At 42.7% G+C, this 19900-nt stretch overlaps 1 protein-coding gene across 1 annotated transcript; it reads left to right on the top strand.

Moving 5' to 3' along the window:
* Positions 1-9525: 9525 nt before the first annotated feature.
* LOC115533468 (protein FAM171B) lies at positions 9526-19478 on the top strand. The gene is made up of 8 exons (XM_030344016.1): positions 9526-9921; positions 12798-13034; positions 13200-13292; positions 13476-13640; positions 14033-14203; positions 15375-15491; positions 15961-16081; positions 16739-19478. Exons 1-8 carry the CDS (start codon positions 9738-9740, stop codon positions 17721-17723), a joined length of 2073 nt encoding a protein of 690 aa, XP_030199876.1. The 5' UTR covers positions 9526-9737; the 3' UTR covers positions 17724-19478.
* Positions 19479-19900: the final 422 nt, after the last annotated feature.

The raw sequence follows: 19900 nt of genomic DNA, 5'->3' as shown, positions 1-19900 counted from the left end.
CCTCTCAACATCAGCACAACTCTTTAAATGGTAGCCTACATTCATATATTAAATACATAAATCGTATATATTATAACGATTTGCAAAAAAGGCTATATTTATTAATTTTGGCCCTATGCCGTTATGCTACTATGATACAAACTGCCAAAAGCCATTTTGAGCATATCTTCGTAACAATGACCATGGGAATAGAGAGCTGGTGACTCTGCTGGGAGAGCTGGCCCTGCAACACTAACACTCACCACTAGCTAAATTAGTGCACTAAAATTAACTCTTTATTGAAAAGAATGAATATTAACTTTGCTCCGATGTAAAAATCTGTATTCAATGTCAGCATTCTGGATGAATGAGGTTGCTGTCCCAGCAAAAATGTGATCTTCCATCTTTTACTAAATAAATTATTTCTTGCCATAAGAACATTACAAAAATTGCATATGCAGTGGTTCTGAGAAAGATCCCCAAAGTTGTGTTCATATGGGAATGCAACTCTGATACTTTTGATACTTGGTTGATGCTACAGTGATTTGAAGATAACTTTCCTAATCAACCCCATTTTAACTTTTGTAGCAATGTTTCTGTGTGGCATCGTCACGTCTACAAACGGCAAGGTGAAATACTACACAAAATCTTAAAACAGGACCTTGGATGTGTTGTACATCAATTTCCATGTATGAACAATATCAAAGTGAATAGCCAGTCGTATTACTTAAACAGATTTAAAAAATCTGACCAGAAGGCTTTTGTCGTATGTTTTATCTATACTTCTAACAGGATTTGGCATGATTGAAGAGAGTGAGAGTGTAACTTTATTGAGTCGGATTGGAAGAACGTAAACTGCCATGTTTGGATATGAATTGCTTCACAGCGAAGGCCAGACTGATATTAATTGTGAAAAACACACTTAGTTTGGTTTTATTTATTTGTCACATACACAATTGTACAGTGCAATGTGTAGTGAAATTCTTATGTACCAGTCCGGCTGTAATTCAACTATATAAAGTGCAAGATTATAATAATGATTGGGTGGTCACTGGGAGGTGGGCTAAGTGACATTGTCAGTCTGGTTTAACAGTCTGATTGCCTGGGGAAAGAAACTCGTCCTCCTCCTCTCTGTATTGGCCCTCAGCAGACGGTAGCGTCTCCCTGAAGGAAGCAGGGGAAACAGCCTGTTGTTGGGGTGGCTGACATCACTAGTGATCTTTTTGGCTCTATTTCTGCATCGTTTGATGTGAATGTCCTGCAGGTTGGGGATACTTGCATATCTTGATTGTCTCACAAGGCTTGGGCAATCCAATTATGTTGTCAGAGTAAACATATTCACAATTTCAGAAGATGTAATTGAGTATTCTAAAGACTGTAAGCTGTCATAAGTTGCCAAAAGCTGCTCCTGGCCGGAGGTGGCGGTGGAGGGGAGGTTGTTCTGCCCGTCGCAGCTGGTAAGAGATTTGCGGGGGGTCTCAGCCGGACCATGGGCCTAAGGATTATATGACTTCTACTGTCTCACAGATAGACCTAAATAACCCATCGCATGGCAATACATCTACTCACACCTGCCAACACGCATACACAACCACCCACATTACACACGCAGCCAAACATCTGCTAACACACACGTAGCAGGCAAACAGCTAGACACACAATCAACACATGCTAACACACAGAAACACACACAGAAACACACACACACACACACACACACACATACATACACACACGCTGACACCCCACCTCATAAAACACACACACCAATTTATTTTGATAGGGAGAGAGACGAGTTATTTGCAACCACAGCTTAATTAGTGAAAACTAATTTGGCAACAGTTTGAGGGTTACTCTAATAGCTGATAGCTCTTAGGTTGTATAAGCTAATTGCTCCCAGGATAATTAATATATCTTTTGACAGCCAGAAAATCAATTTTCGAAAAGCTTGGGGACATTTTATTCAAGCAGTTATTCAATAAATAAGGGTCAGAATGATTCACTAGATGAGTAAGCTTTACTTAAAGGCTTCATAGCTGTTGGATAAATGAGGTGCAATAAAGTAAATGTGACGGATAAAGGTAAATGAGACTGATCAAAAACACACATGACAACTCTGCAGGGAGACTTGCCCTGTAATACATCCTAAAATACCGTTTCCTCTATACTTATCGACTAAATTCGCCTCCTCACTTTACCTTTCAATAAAAATGTTGCCTCCCTACCGAAGCGGTGGCTACAGGCAGAATATATATATTTTTTGTACATATTTTGTATTTTTTATTTCATAATCTGTAAATGTATCTTGTATCTCTTTTCATAACACCTTCCTTGAGAATATAAAAAAAGTCATTTTGATGTTCTGTCTGTAGAACAGTCCAGGTGCTCCCTTCTCTTGCTAGCTCCCTCATCTCCTTGGGCCTTTCCAGGTCAGCTGGGAGATAAAGTCCCTCAAGGGAGTCTTTGGTCTGCACCGGGGTCTCCTCCCAATGAGCTGTGCACCTGGAGGTACACCCTAGAATGAACTGGCTTGCTACTCTCAATGTGGAGGCGGACATGGAGGAGGACTTCAAGGTACACCACGTCCACTGACCATTGCATCTAATGGAGTGACCAGTGACCACAACGCCTGACGCACCTTAGTCACGTAGTGGCCATATTGATTAGAAGGGTGGGGAAACCTTAAACCACCAGAAATGCATTCTAAATTTAACCTGGGTTGGAAAATGGAATGCAAACAAAAATGCTGCATTTCGTTTACATGGTTCCCCCTTTGGAAGGTCTTCACCTTCCAGTTTAGTGTTGCTAGTTTGAGCCCCTTGCACTGCCAATCAGGGTAGAGCTAGAGAACCTCTGTTAAACTCACTTCTCATTTCAGAGGCCAGCTTCCACAATCTTGTTCAGGTTGATCTTATTCTTCACTACCCCAAAGCGAGAGGCTGTAGGCATGGATGGGCACATAGAGTGATTGAAGCTAAGCTCCTACTCTCAACCCACACACGGTCCACACTAAAGCAGACAATTCACATAAGCTGCTTGTCAATCTCCCAACATCTTAACTATTGGATTGTGATTGTGGCAAAAACCTGAGTTCCTTCACTCTCTGGATATTATGATGTGCCTACTGAGTATTGCACAGCCTCATGCACTTCTAGAGGTTACTGGAGGTCGCCATGTGATGAAGCAAAATGGACCAGTTCATCTGAAAACAATATAAATCATAAGGCACTTTTGCCCTCAAGAAAGTGACCAATTCTTCAAAGATCATAACTTTTCTGTTTGACAATTTCCCCACAAAGTATTTAATACACCAGTTTGGCTCTCATGATACAGGTTACGTAAAGCCTTTGGGAGAAAACTTTGAATATCATTTATTTTTGGAGTGAATGTTAAATGTCACTTTCTGCCCATAGAAAAAAAAATAAACATGAAAATAAACGGTCCCAAGTGAGGAAGTAAAGTGTAAGCACTGTCAAAGAAACATGCCCCGAAACAAAATCCAGCTGGAAGACAGTTTCTCCAGACACACCACAGCATTTCCACTACAGCGGGGCCACACCATTCCCCAGTCCCGGCCTGTCGTTGTGTTGTGACATTAGGAGTTATGATGGGGACAACCGGTGCAGGTGGATCTCAGGGTGTGAGGCTGGCCAGCTCCATCATGGCAGGCGATGTGGCTCTCCTTGTCCTTCCCTGTACGTCCCTTCAAAGTCGAGTAGAAATGAGCCGGTCGGCAGCCTAGGCGAGCCGCCAACGCTGACGGAGGAGAGAGGAGAATGAACTGACGCCCCAGTGGCTCAAGTGTAAATGCTAACTCTTGACCCGTTGACACAGTAACTGTGATCTATCCTCAAACTTCCCCTGGAGCCACATGTCACGGGCTATCTGACGGATCGCCAGGCTGCTTTTTGAATTCACAGGGGCTTAGTAAACATGGGAATAAATTGGGAATGTAATGGTTTGTGAAATGCTCCCATGTTATTCATGTTTTTCGTCACAATGGTGGCACATGGTGATGCAGGCCTCACTTTTATGTGAAATACCTAAACATTGAGGATTGATTGGCAGTGATCCCAAAGCCGCATTTAATCTCCTGGTGAGGTTGAATAATGTTGATTCATCATGAATTAAATGGATAGGTGAAGTATTTTTTATTTCCTATTGCATTCACCTTGTAGAGATGTACAGTTGATTGTTTGTATCCATTAAGCTAATAGAAATACGTTGTACAATACAAACCTGACATAACCTCAGCACAAAACAAAGACGAATAACAACCATCTGTCCTTGTATTCATTAAAACTGTGTGTGGAAAATTAGGTGTCATAGTTCACATTTCTCAAACAAAATAAGCGTCTTGTCTTTAGACCTGTGACGCCTCGTCACGCATTTCAAATACCCCGCTGCACGCCCGAGATAAACCTTCCAACAACTCTTTCTACCTTTGATCATGGTCACCTCTGTTTGCTGCTGGGTTTAGCCAAAGCATTAACAGCATCTGGTGCGTCAATAGAGCTTAATAATGTTGAGTCACGCACCTATCCGTCTCCAGCGACGGACACTATGTCTGCTGTGTTGCAAGAGAGAGATAATGGGACCATGGTATGTTTATTTAATTATATTCATATTTTAATATATACATTAGTGCTGTCAAGCGATTAAAATATTTAATTGCGATTAATCGCATTAATGCCATAGTATTAATGCCAGCAATCGCGATTAATCGCAAATCTTTTTTCTATGCAAAATATCCTTTGATTTCTTTGTCCCATTAATTGTTGTCATTTTAATGCTCTTATCAACATGGAGAAGTGCATCGGCTTGCCTTATGCAAATGTTTTTTTATTGATAACAACATTTGCATATACTGATCAAAACAGGACGATACAAAAAAAAGCCTATAGTGCAATTATACGATGAACTTACAAACATACTGCCTTGAACATAGCAGTCAGGCTACTGCTTCTTTGTTTTGAGCCAAAGAAAAAAAAATATATACATATTTTTTTTAATAATAAGAAATTGCGTTAATCGCGCGATAAAATGAATAACGCCGTTAAAATTGGTTTGCGTAAACGCCGTTAATAACGCGTTTAACTGACAGAGCTGTCAAGCGATTAAAATATTTAATCGTGATTAATCGCATTAATGTCATAGTTAACTCACGATTTATCGCGATTAATCGCACATTATTTTTCTATGCTAAATATCCCTTGATTTCTTTGTCCCATAATTCTTCTCATTTTAATTCTCTTATCAACATCGTGAAGTGCATCGGCTTGCCTTGTGCAAACGATACAAAAAAAGAGCCTATAGTGCAATTAAACGACTGCTTTGAACTGCTTCTTTGTTTTGAGCCAAAGAAAAAAAAAAAAAAAAGTTGTTTTTTTTAAATAGAATAATTGCGTTAATCGCGGGATAATTTTTTAAACGCCGTTAAAATAAGTTTGCGTTAACGCCATTAATAACGCGTTTAACTGACAGCTCTAATATATATATATTGGTAACATGGTAGCATTATCTCTCTGAGTCCTTAGCTCCATCAGTGAGTATGTTGGCTTTTGGCTCCGTCACATTTACTGTTCAAGAGAACACTGCTGCAAACAATCACAGTAACTCAGCCAAACCCTTAGACTTCGCTTAGTACACACTGATCAACCCCAAGCTCACTCTCACTCTCGCTCTCGCACTCGCTCTCGCTTTCACTCTTATGCATCTTAACAGAAACACACACATACAAACACACATACACAGAGATAATATAAAATGAATGGGTTTAATTTCCATGTGGAATTCATGTTTACAAAAATGTATAAAAGAAAAGATTTGTTTAACTCATATATATTTGATTGGAATTTACACAAACATACACCCACATCAGATATACATACAAATGCAGATGCACATACAAATGCTCACACACACACAAATGTCCATCAACAAACGTACCAGAGGTCTTGACGTTAATGACAAAATAATCCTTGTAGAGCCAGATGCAAATTTTTATCAACTTTCAGGACTTTTACTCTTAAAAGCCTCTCTCTCACTCTCTCTCTCTCTCTCTCTCTCTCTCTCTCTCTCTCTCTCTCTCTCTCTCTCTCTCTCTCTCTCTGTCTCTCTCTCTCTCGCTGGGTGTGTACGTCTGTCTCACTGTGTGTGTGTGTATGTCTTTCTCGCTGTGTGTGTGTGTGTGTGTGTGTGTGTGCCTCCTTATTGCACTCTCAGGTCCTCTCTCCATGAACTCGTTGTCTTTTAGTACGCTTTCATCCAGTTGTCGCTGCTGATTCTCCTTTCCTTTTGTCTGAGTTGACACATGCCTCAATAATGTGGCAAATTTAACCCACTCTGCTTTCCCTGTAACCTTGTCATTGTACAGATTATCCTTTCATTGACATAAAATCGTGATGTACGGTTGATTCCAGCTGTCGCCATAGCTGTCAGACTGTCATCCCCTCACCTGTAATCGGCAGTTCGAGGCATGAGTGGAGTGGCCTTTCCACGGTGAAGTTTAAAAGAAGCAATGCCAGGCTGACCTTTGGCTTTAAAGGTTCAACATTTGTGGCGGTTGACGTGTTTGTTTTTAATTCATCGTTTAAAACACTGAGATATGCGGAGGCCTTAGGGTCAGAAAACCTTTCACACAGATTCATAGCGAAGAATGCCCAGAATGGTTTTGTAAGACGCTTAAGGTAAAAGCGGCCACCGAATGACCTGGTACAGTAGGCTATATTATCGAATAATCTGCAGCTCAGTAGAACCTATATGCCCGATAACCTTTATGCTGTTTCAGAGCTATACTTCAGGGTGTGCGTTTGTGTGTTTTTGAGAGAGAGTGACAGAACAGAGTTTTCAGTTTGACAACTCATAGGACATGCGTTGGAGTACAATAACCCGATGAACTCACGAACAGCTAACAAACATGAAATGGTGATGACCTTACGATGTCTGCAGCTCATATCCGTACCGTCTATACTAAGTAACAACATCACTCTCAAAGCGTGGTTCATTTCAAAGGTACTTAATGTGTTTCTAAAGCAATCATGTGTTATACTTGGATGGATTGGATGTTGTGCATGTTGTGAATTGAGAACAGCCAGTTCATGATGTGATATAGCTTTCAGCTGTGCAACATTTTTTTTTTACCTTTTTCAATCATGACGACATTTGTAGTACTGGGTGTGGCCACAGGTTTGCCACATCTGAACTTAAACACATTAATTATGTTAATTACGTCTTCTGCTTACCTGGGATGTTGTTTAACGCAATAGCCTAGCCTAGATTATGTTTCTCCTAACGCCTAATGTCTTTACATATTGGCTGTCGTAGATGCTTTTATTTAAAGTTATTCATCACTTTCATCACAAACTAAAACAGTCAATTCAAGTAGGTCTTAGCAGCGAGGGCATAGACATGGATTTTGCTGGGGACGCTGGGGACGAGTACCTACCAGTTTTGGTAAAGATTCATTTTGTACCCACCACTTAAAAAAAAAAAAATACTTGATTTGAATTTGTACAGTGTTGGGTATAGTGGGGATGATGATAGTGGAGTTGCTGGAGTCCTGATGTAGATTGGATGGATGCATGTTGTGAATTGAGTATCATGATATGATATAGCTTTCAGCTGTGCAACAATTATTTTTTACCTTTTTCAATCATGACGACATTTGTAGTACTGTGTGTGGCCACAGGTTTGCCCCATCTGAACTTAAACACAATAATTACGTTCATTTCTTTCCCCAGCTCCTCTTTGTTTATGTTAGTCATGTTTCATCACGTTGTAAACATTGGGTACATGAAGCAGAACATAGTGGGTCAGATGTCCAATGCTTTTTGGATACGCTTTCTACATAAAAGATGTCAGCCATCACAGTTTTATGTATACATTTTATTCATTAGTAACATGGGTATGTGGGTATGTCGTCTTTCAGAACCTTTCATTACCTGCTCTAAAGAGAATTAAAAGAGTGAATCCTCATTGTACCCAGCACTTCTGAAAATGCAATTCCGAATGCGTCTCTGTCCCCAGCACATTTCAAACCAAACTGACGCGCATGAGCGAGGCAGAGCTGTCCCAGAGTACACCACTGCATGCAGAATATGAAAGCAGTCATCTCCTTATGTAGAGAACCGGACCATTACATGAAATCATTTTAGGCAAACTAATTGTGGACACTGTGTCTCTCCACAGGAAATGGAGCAGGAAGGGCATGTGAGAATCAAGCCCTTCCAAGGGAGGTCAGGTCGGCAGAAGCTGAGCAATAGCATTAATGTATGTGGGAATGCCCCTAAAGTATATGTATGAAAAAGGAGGCCCTGAGGATAATTGAATCTGCAGAAACCTCAATATTTGTTAACTATGAGGAGAGAAGTTGTGTGACACAGTACCGTGGCAGCTTTTTATGAATGAGAAATCTAAAATGAAGGTTATGCTGCCACTGTGTCAAACCCTCACACTTCCTATAGAGCTATGCCCCTCTCTCTGCTGCCCCGCCCCCTTACGCCCCGACCTCTGGTGCAAGAGACGTCTGACCAAAGTGGTAATGTCTGACTGTTCCGTTCGATAGGGCCCTTAAAAGTTGTGTGATCACCATCATTAATTGAAGTGCTTTAATCGTCTTTTGCTTACCTGGGTTGTGGTAAAATGATAGATTTGTTTTTGTTGTTTGGATGTCCCTTGGGCTATTACTCTGTGTGTGATTGATTCACTTGTCCTTCTGTTATAATGTGGGTGTCAATCCCGAAGACAAACTCGCAACAAAATGTATATTTTGGACCCACCGTCTCCGTGGCTGGCTAGTAGGCTATTCGTTTTAGAATCTGAATAATCTACATTAAAGATAAGGGTTGTGGAGGGTAGCCTATGTCATGGCATGAAAATGTTGTAATGTGTTTCGGAATCCTTTTTAGAGTGGACTATATACCTTATTGATGATGCATGAGGCTAAAAGTACAAATGAAAACCCCTAACCCTAAACAAACAATAATAATAATAATAATAATAATAATAATAATAATAATAATAATAATAATAATAATAATGATAATAATAATAAGCTACTTATACTACTACTACTACTACTAATAATAATAATAATAATAATGATAATAATACCTATTATTTTTATTCATATTACAAATAATGGAGATGAAAGAAGCAAAAAAACGAGAAGAATAAATTCATATTTGTATAATTCAAACCATTGCCTTGTTATTGAAGAAGCCAGTCATAAAACGTCCACAGCTCCCCCGTGCGGCCACCAGAGGAAGAGCGCCCCGTGCGGGCACCGGAGGGACAGCAATCCCCGTGCGGCCACCAGAGGAACAGCGCCCCTTGCGCCCATCGGAGGACCAGCGCCCCGTGCCGCCACCAGAGGAACAGCGCCATGTGAGGACGCTGGAGGAACAGCGTCCCCATGCGGCATCGGAGGGACAGCATCCCCGTGCGGCCACCGGAGGAACAGCGCCCCGTGCCGCCACCAGAGGAACAGCGCCCCGTGCGGCCACCTGAGGAACAGCGCCCCCGTGCGGCAACCAGATGAACAGCGCTGGTGATCAGGGTTACCAGACCCTGGAAGGAGGAGGAGGAGCTCCGGTGAAGATGAATGTTTGGAGTGGTTTGGACTTCAACTTGTGTGCGGTTGACAGGCGAGGCGCAGGAAAAATTAAGCGATGTAGAAGTTGACCATGAGATAGAGGGACGTTTGAGGGAACCCGCAAAGCGACGGCTACCATCACCACCTCCACACAGTAGGCCTAATGCATCCGTTTGCGTTTCTATTGTGCGTCCTGCTTTTCCCGAGGAATGCGAGGACCGACGGAGGATTGGTTCCCAATGGACGCGTCTCGCATCTCAAAGAGGACAACTTTTCTGGCCAGGAACAGACGGACCACCCGGGTCAGCCTCAGCACCAACCCAACGATGGCATCCGTTCCTCGGGAGGTGCGTCTCTACCTGCAACCCCCCCACACCCCTCCTCATCATCCTATTGTTACACGTTATTATTCAAAAGTGTGATTTATATCTCCGTTAACGTCAGCACTATCTTTTGTTTGTCTCCGGGTAACTTTAATCTCTGATATGACGCACTGGTCGAATGCTCATCGCCATCTGCGCCGTCCCGTCTACCCTGTCATGTCGATGTCCACATATAGCGCCATTATGAAGCCACAACAAAGCCACTTTGGACACTAACTTTCCATTCCACTCATTCTAATAAGAGCCGATGGCTCCCCATAGGCGCTGGTTACCCGAATGTCCATTGTGCAACGCAGTCTTTTCTCTCGAATCGTACATATGATGACACTGTTTGGATGATCTCAAACCCCCATGTTGTTTTATCCACGAAGAGAGGATTGTTTACAAGATGGGGAGGGGAATGGGGGCGGTATCTGAAAGTGGTTATTGTCGTGTTACTGACTCCCTTGTCTTCTTCTTAACTCCATGCGTAATTCATGATTCCGTAGGAGGAACATTCCAGTGTTACATCACATGTTCTGTTTCATGATGTCTAGGAGCTTGCTCTTTGCAGCAGACAACCTGAAACCCCCGATGGTACGAGGCCAGACAGAGCTGGCAACCTTTGAGGACACATAGAGTTATTTAGTTATCTTAGCCTAGTCTCAAACAGGGCTCTCCCTCTTGAATAGCAATCAACCAAATGCAACAGAACTGCAGTTTAACCATAGGTGTTTCGATGGTAAATAAGATCTCTATTGGGGGTGTGTGTGTGTGTGTGTGTGTGTGTGTGTGTGTGTGTGTGTGTGTGTGTGTGTGTGTGTGTGTGTGTGTGTGTGTGAGAGAGAGAGAGAGAGAGAGAGAGAGAGAGAGAGAGAGAGAGAGAGAGAGAGAGAGAGAGAGAGAGAGAGAGAGAGAGAGAGAGAGAGAGAGAGAGAGAGAGAGAGAGAGAGAGAGAGAGAGAGAGAGAGAGAGAGACTGTATGCATGTCATCATGAGTCTATCTTCACTCCAAATGACTGCTTGTGTTTTGGTTTATGGGTGGGATGGTCTAATTCCAACACCCAGACGCAGACTCCTCTGATCAGAGTTAATTCCTGTCGGACCATCTGTTTGAGCTGACTTGGGGCTGGGATGGGGGGGGGGGGGGATTTATCCTGTGTGGTTTAGGAAACATCTTAAGTATCATGTGTAATATCTCTGTAATAGTGTTTAATATGCAGAGAAATGCTGGCGAGAGAACATGCGATCCTCTTGACTTCCCTCACAATGACTTCAGTCATGAGACACGAAGGATGGAAAGATTTAAAAATACATATTTTGTTTTCATTTTTTATTAACTTAATAGCTTAATATTATTAAATACGCTGTGTCTTACAAACCCATTTTTTGATAATGCACTTATTTTTGTATTATTATTCAATATATTTATTACATATCAAATGTCTTGACCTTTATTGTCTTACGTTGTAATATGTAACATTTATCCATTTTATCAGAACATATTTTTCAGATTCTATCACCGATATCTTGTATGTTACTGTTGTCATATCCCTGCATGTCTGCCCATCCACGAGACAGCTTGTTTCTCTGCAGCCAATAAACCTCTCTATGATCTGAGGTTCACTGCTTCAAATGGGCAGATTAATGCTAATCTGGCACCACTTCATCTCCAGTGCAGAATAAGTGACCCCATTCTGTTGTGCTTGTCGATCGTGCCAGAACACACAGACACACATGCTCACACAAACGCATACACACACACACACACACACACACACACACACTTACACACAGACAAACACACCCACACACACACGCACAGTGCCTCGGTCTCTAAAACAAGCGCCCCCTTCTTGTCCATCTGTGCTGATCTTAGCAAAAAACAGATCTGCCAAAATGCTGTTTCCTCACAGGCCATGAGAACCAGCTCCCAGCGCCCCTGAATGCCAGCACAACACAAGCCATCTCTTAGGCTCAGGGAAACAACAGCTCACATAACACTTGATGTGACAAACCCGTTTGACCTCAAATGCATTACAAATGCTTTACTATGCATCAAACCATCCGCTTGCTTCTTTTATGTAGCATGCTAAACACATTTAAATGCGTGATTTGCAGATGCCTTTATCCAAAGTGACCTACAATTGGGGTAATTACGGGGAAAAAACACAGAGTGAAGAGTAGCTACCGAAGACAAGAATAATTTCTGTAGATTCCTGTTCCGTCTTCTTCTTATATGGGATGAGATATTTAAGCCGTCTCCTGGCAGAAGCTGCGTAGCCTATAGCGGGTCACGGCTGTCACATGGTCTACTTTTAGCACTGCTGAACTATGTATAAACCGACAAAGAACCAACAGTGGATATAATAATGAACATGTAAATAATCATTCCAGTGATAGGTTTTCATTTCTGAATAGTTGTAATGCTCAATCTCATTACAACATTTGTATAACAATATTGACTTTATAGTAGTCTACTCTATTGTACTGTACTGCACTCTGCTATACTCTATAGTAGCCTACTATATTATCCACTCCTCTCCTCTGAGTCTACTGTGTTCACCTCTCTTTTCATCTCTTCCCACATCATACATCTACTCCTGACAATGCACAACATTATAAACCTGTTTTTTAATAGTAATACATTATAAACCTACTATTCTATCAATGTAAACATACTCTTGTCTACTTATACATTTTAAACCTTATATTATAAACCATACAATCACATTGTAAACATACTCCTGTATACCAATGCATTCGAAAAATACTCATGTACTAGTAAACCTAGTCTTGTGTATTAATACTTTGTAAACATACTCTTGAATACTAAAACATTGTAATCTTGTGACATCCAGGGTCCTCCTGCACTCTGAAGGTGCAGGTGAGCGACCTGCTGAGCCGGCAGGGTCTGAGCCAGGCCAGGGTGGAGGTGTACCTGGACTACAGCCAGGCCACCGTGGGTCTCACCGGGGAGGACGGGGTGGTGCTGCTGCCTCTGCCCTACCGGGAGCTGGTGCCCAACGTGGTGGTGGTGGCTAGCAAGGACGGCTACGTGCTCATGGCGTCACCATGGAAACCCCAAAGAATGCCAAGTGAGTGTTGGCGAGAGAGAGAGAGAGAGAGAGAGAGAGAGAGAGAGAGAGAGAGAGAGAGAGAGAGAGAGAGAATGAGCGGGGGAGAAGGAGACTTGGACTTGTCTTTTCAGAGTAAAAATGCTCAAAGTTGATAACAATTCTGTTTCTGTTATTCTTCTCTAGTCTTTTCATCGATAACAATGTCACTTCTCGCTCTGAGCAAAGGAAACATCTGGCTCTACGAGGATTTTATTCTCATTAACGGCAAGACCTCTGGTACGTGTGTTTATTTATGAACGTTTGTGTGTGTGTGTGATTATCTGATGTGTGTGTGTGTGTTTGTGTTAATGTGGTCGCATCTGTATGTGTGTACAAATCAAATAAATCTGAGTTAAACACATACATTTTGAATTTTGAATTAAAATTTGTGTGTGTGTGTTTGTGTGTTTTTGGGATTAGATGCATTATTCCAGCCCAGCGTTGAGTTTCCCCAGAGTCTGTTGAATCTGTCGTCGACGAGCAGCAATGTGTCTTCTCTCTCTGCCTACTTCACCGCCCCTGTCCTCAAATCAGGAGAGGGAGACGCCCCGCTCAGGATCACCGCCATCACATCCACTAAATCCGGTGTGTGTATGTGTGTCTATGTGTGTGGGAGTAAAAGGTGCAAAAGGGAAAGACTTGTAACAACCAGTGAAGAATATAATTGACTGAATGTTGAGGTGTCAATGTTGTTGGTTTAACCATCCAAAACCATACCGTGTATCACTCATGTTTTTGTTAAATAAATCCAAGTTGCCAAAATAAGAAGTAAAAGGTAATGGTTAATTTGGGACAAATAACATTTGGCAATTTTCTGAAATGCATTCCATCCAAGGAAAATCTTTTTAAGTTCTCTTGAAAGTAATCACTTCAACAAACTGTTAAGTTGTAAGTACAATGTCAATGTTTGTTTATTGACATAGCTATTCCTTCATTTTTTTCTTCATGTGTATATTCCTGTGTGTTTCTCCCTCCAGGCTTCACCAGTGGTGAGCTGCGGGCTGTGGCTGCTGTCAGTGTGCAGCTGACCTCCGGAGAGGCTGAGCTCCAGGTGACCGGGCCCCTGAGGATGTCCCTCCCCCTGGAGCCCGGCTGGGGGATTCAACCGGGAGACCACGTCCCTGCCTGGCTCTTCAACCACACCGCTGGTGGGTGCTCTACAGCAGGGATTGGTTAACTTCTCACTGTCTGCGATGAGGTGTGCTTGTAGTTCAGCTCTTAAATATATTATCTATTATTATTATTTATTTATTTTTATGCTGAAAGCAAAGTATGAAGATTCAACCAAAATGTTGGGGAAACATGATGAAGATAATTTGATAGTGATTATTGTGGTTTTAAAACCATATTTTGGATTGTGTTTTTATTTAGGTAAACACATAAATAGACATTGAAATTATATTGGGATGGCATGTTAGAAAATAAAATATGGGCCAAAAAGGATATTGATAATGCAAGTAATTAAATAAAGTAATTATTTTGAAAAAATTATGTTCATATTTTCAATTACTGAGGATTCTTTTAACATATCTGGTAACTGAGCCCCTGAAAAGGGAATCTTCTTCACCCTCCAAGTGGTGTGTTCACTTTGAAAAACAAATACAATTCTCTCTCAAGTGCATTCTCTGTTGGCTGTTTTGCATCCTTCTGTCAAATCGGATCATGTGGAGCCTCTGTTGATCCGAGTAGAAAGCCCTATTTCTGGCCCTGTGGAGCGAGACTTGAACAGAATTCCCCAGGGGAAGATCTTTACGCTAATGGAGTCTTGTCTGGACATTCAGTAGTCATGCTGTCTCCACTCCTCTGAAGAAAAAGTGCTTGTTGTAAATCATATCTTAATTAATGTTCACGATAGGCCAGACCACGGAGACTTTACGCTGTGCAGCTTATTGCTTTGTAGGTGTGTTTTTTTAATGACCTGAAATGAAAAATGGTTATGATGGATTAAACCCAGGCTGCTAATTTTTCTATATGCGGTTTCACCTTCTATATTCCAATATTATTTTGTAAGCACGATGAGTACATATTTTATGTACATTTTTATTAATATTAGGTTTGAATTGTGATCATTTTAATCTAACAATAGGGCACCATTGCCAGTTATTATTATGTTTTGACATTATTATACCAAGCCAAATTAATGAACAAATTCATTAGTCAGCCAAACTAATATCTAATTAAGATATAATCCAACCAACTAATCAGTCAATCTGCATGTCCAAGCAACCGATTTTAGGTAATGTAGCCACAAATTATTCTGTGAGTCACATGTAAGTTCTTATGAAGACATAGTGGCTATGTGTGTATTCTCCTTCTCAGGTGGATGGATGAGAGCTGGACTGGGGACGGTGGTTTCCTCAAGGGGAAAACTCACATGGACCTTCATGGCTCCACATCTAGGATACTGGATCGCAGCTCCTCTGTCTTCAACCAGGGGTCAGTAGCTCTTGTCTTGTTCTGTGGCCCTTTTACCAAACTCAGCGTGTGATGAAACAGCAGTGTCACTTCTGCACAAATGACTACACAGGCTTACATCTATTAGTCTTTGGTCCGATCCCAAGCGTCCGCAGGCAAATTGTGGGTATAATTTAATTGATTAATTGATTTAATTGGTTGATTAGCCGTTAAAAGCTGTTTTGGAAATCTGTCCCTTATGACATCACAGTGGGCGTGTCGTTACAGCTTGTAACGGCTAATCAGCCCACACCAGCATGTCATGGGACCTTTAAATCCAAGTTGCCCCTTTTACCATACCTGCTCCTGAATGACAAGTACGGTATCTTGGTCTATTATTCACTAGACATCTACATTTGTAGACAACTCTGTTTTATGTATATTCCCACCAAAAATCCTCAAGGTTAAAATAAATGTGTTTCGTAGTATTCATCATCTGAATGTTTTGAAGGTTCAAAGGACCTGTCTGTCGCCATCGACTTCCTCTTCCAACACTGCCTGTCCATCATGGCCGGCCTGGGTGCCACCCTCCTGGTCATCCTGCTCCTGCTGGTCACGTTGTGCTACTGCAGGTAACCATGAGCTTTATGTACACAGGCTGTATATGGAAATCTAATTGGTCAAGAGAGAGTGCCATTTCTGGCCTTTCCTCGGGTAGTCAGGTTAGCGAAGCAGTCAAAGTGTTTGACTCCTGGCCAAAAGGTTCTGTGTTCGACTCCATTTTCAGCAGTCTACCTTCTATATTTGAGCAAGATACGCTAACCCTAGCTTTGTGGAGGAAGATGATCATGATGATGGTTGTATTCACGTTTGCGCTGACAGTCCACGCAAGGCCATGGCAATTCCCTGTAGGGCCCAAAAATGTGTGTGGACTCTTAGGTTATGACCTCCATGTTGAGCTTCCAAATTGCAGAGGTGCGCCACACATGACAAAATGGCCTATGAACCGTTATCCGCATTCCTTGGTTACGTAAACTTTGGCTCACGTAGTTCAAACACAGCCGCTATAAATGGTGAAGCTGAAATCTATTTGGATGAACTCGTCAATTAACAAATATCTGAATGTAATGTATATTGTTGCCGCAGTATTGGTTGATATATAAAAAAGATGATATGCTTGGAGAGTTGATTATGCCTCATGTGCAAATGTGTAGAGTTTGCATATACTGTCATGAACTGTTTGTTCAGTCTGACCCATTCTCTTCTGTCGCCTCTTCTGAATCATCCAGTCAATCCAAGCCTAAAGTGGCCCTCGTGTCCAATCTGCCGCTGTCGAAGCGAGACCAAAGCACGTCGACCTGCGAAAACGACCTGTTTTTGGTGTCGATGCGGGACTCTCGGCTGGACCAGGAGAGCCAGTTAAACATACCGGCTGCGGGACAGAGCAACACCTACCATCGCAACGACTCGGCCTTCTACAGGGAAAATGCCATGGCCGTAGAGATGGAGTCACCCGTGGAGGGGTACCTCACCGCCACTGGCCACGCTGATCACCTTACCAGCCACCCAAATCAACTGACCAGCCTCCCCGATCACCTGACCGGCTTCTCCCAGCAGCTCGGCGCTTCTCTGTCTCTCGACGACAGCCTGTTCTTCTACAACCAGCCGATGGCCATTCTCCACGCGCCGGCGTTCTTCCACGTGGACCAAGAGCATTGCAGATCGTACGCTCTTCCCCAACACCTACCGGCGACCAACCCTCCTCCCGTTGCCGCGGAATCGACACCACAGAGTGCCGCCCCCTCCCTCCAGAACCAGCCGAATGCCGAGAATCCGCCTGAGGCTCAGGGGAGTACCGATCCCTCGACGTCCATCTCACCGTCGGTCGACCCGACCGCCAGCGCCAGCGGCAGCTCCCCCCGGGGGCACCACCTTCCGGAGTCCTTATCGGTCCCGGGGACACTGAACAAAGTCAGAGACAAGAGGCACTCCTGCTCGGGGCCCTTCCCCGGCCCGGGTCTCCAGGGGGCAGGCGGGGACCCGTCTCACCTGCCCCCCAGGGCATGGTTTGTGTCGCTGGACGGGAAACCCGCGGCGGAGATCCACCGCGCCGTGTCGGACCAGCACAGGCGGCCGCAGCGGCCCGTGGAGAGCCGGGACACCAGCCTGGACTCCGGGGTTGACATGAGTGAGCTGAACCCGACCGCAGGTCGCAGGGCGGCTGTAGCGCTGGAGCGCAGCGTCACGTTTGTGAAGCACGGTCAGCAGCCGTAAGGACCGGGACTGACGCAGTTCACAACCTCAGCCCCTCAGTCGAATTTTGCAGCTGGGAAACGCTGCGGTAACAATCAATGGAAGGCGCCACACACAGGGGCGGATTATGAGTCAGCCCCCACCCTCAAGCAGCACCAGCATACAGTCCAACTCTGCACTGACGCACAAATCAGTAGCGATACAAAGGTTGCGTTAAGAGCACAATTCATATTTATGATATTAGATTTATGGCATATGATTGAGAAATATTACATAATATAACCAATGATATATGGCTTCAGGGCCCCATTAAGATATCAGTAGAAAAATGTAATATGTTGTAGAGACAATATTGAAATGGTAGTGTAGTTGCTTGGGCTTCAGGCCCCTCTCGGCTCTGGGGCCCCTGGGCCTGGGCCTGGTAGGCCCCAGTAATCCTTAGCCCCGCATCTAGCCAAACAACCAAACCGAGAAAACTGGCTAGCTTCACTTCTCGATGGCCAGTACCAGCATCGACTCGCCCCTTTCAATAATTTATGTTGACAACGTTTTTTGTACATTGATGGTTTTCGATAAATGATTTGTGTCGTGCAATATATGGCGAGTTGACGTGGTGGCGCTGATGGGGATGCACTTTCACTGGAGCCCTGGGGTCAGGGTACGGTTTCATCCTTCTCCCTTCGTCACATTTATTCAAACACTCATTGTCGCTCACACAAATTGTACTTCTGTGTCAAATAGCAGTTGGGGGTACGCTGTGGGTACGCTATGGGTCTCTATATCTATCTGCGTAGGTGACAGAGACCGTAGGTAAAAAGCACGTCCCGCCTTGTCCGCTGAGATTAGACGAGTTGAGGAGACGCATGCATTTGAATTCAGAAGGCACATCATATGCATGTTATAAAGATCACCAGATGTCACTGAATCAGTGGCTTTTGGTGACTTTTGGCAATGTGATGATCGGCATGACTCAATCTTCAGATATGCAATTTTAATAACGCCAAGGCAATAATGATTATTCTGATGACTTACAGTTTGCATTTGTTGCAACATTTGAACACAAGCTCCAAACTATTTTAGCATTAGCCCTATCGTCTTGCTGGAGCCAATCTGAAATCCTCAGGTCTCTTGTGTAAAGGACAGTTCCAATCTGAACAAACTGAAAAAGTTTTGTTTATATTTCAATAAAAACATTGTATATTTCTAACTTTTTTGTCTTACATTGGGTTGCGCTTGCTACTCTTGTGAATTAGCACTTATCTCACAGATGTTGATTGGTACTAATTTGTGTACTGATTTGCATGTGTAAAACACATATATTGCTTAAATTGTCACAAAGTACTCCAGTGAGGACCCTTTCAGTGCTGTGCCTTTCAAGATCCCTTCCTGTCAATCCCTTTTCCTTCCTTTATTTCCATTCATCTTGAGAAATGTGTAGTGCACCAAGATGTTATTTTTACATATTTAAATACAGTATGACATTAAGCGATGTACACGTGATATGCACTTGATTCTGTTTTAGCTTATTCTAATAATTTGCCAAACCAGTAATTATGAAAATGGGTGCACCCTGTATGATTGGGTTTTTTGATGAATGTGGTTTTAAGTTTTTTATAATGAATGTTAACAAACCACTAGATGTCGCCACCGTTCAAGCTTTGTTCCTTTGTGACTGAAGGCGCATGCCTGTTCTCCTCAAATAGACTTATGGAGTTGTACTATTGTGTTTCTGATTTTATTATTTCTTCTTGCAGTATTAAATCGTTTTTTAATATCTTCCTGGAAATGTTTTGAGTCGAAACTCAACTGTCAAATAGACTTTTTAAATTGGATATATAAATGTCTAATTATACATTTGTTCCTCTTTGATTCATTCTCTCTCTTTCTCTCTGATGTGTTTAGCACCGATCTCTTGATAAAGTTGTATTTTTATCCCCCCCCCCCCCCCGCCCCAGAGTAGAGCTATCGAATGTCTTAACAGCACTGTTGCGTGCACAGCTTCCCTCAGGTAGAGAAGACTTTATTTATAACCCATAACAGATCATCTGTTAAGAAACACAACTAGTAACAAATGTCTGCGGGTCACTTAATGGTACTGCGGGATTTGAGAGTTGTAAAGGGAGAGAGGAGAAGAGAGCAAGATTTTGTAACTAAACAACCAAAAACATTTTTCTCCCCCTCTGCTCCGTCCCTATTTT

The sequence above is a fragment of the Gadus morhua genome, chromosome 20 (genome assembly GCF_902167405.1).
Source record: "Gadus morhua chromosome 20, gadMor3.0, whole genome shotgun sequence".
NCBI lineage: Eukaryota > Metazoa > Chordata > Actinopteri > Gadiformes > Gadidae > Gadus > Gadus morhua.
This window is presented reverse-complemented; position numbering and strand designations above follow the sequence as displayed.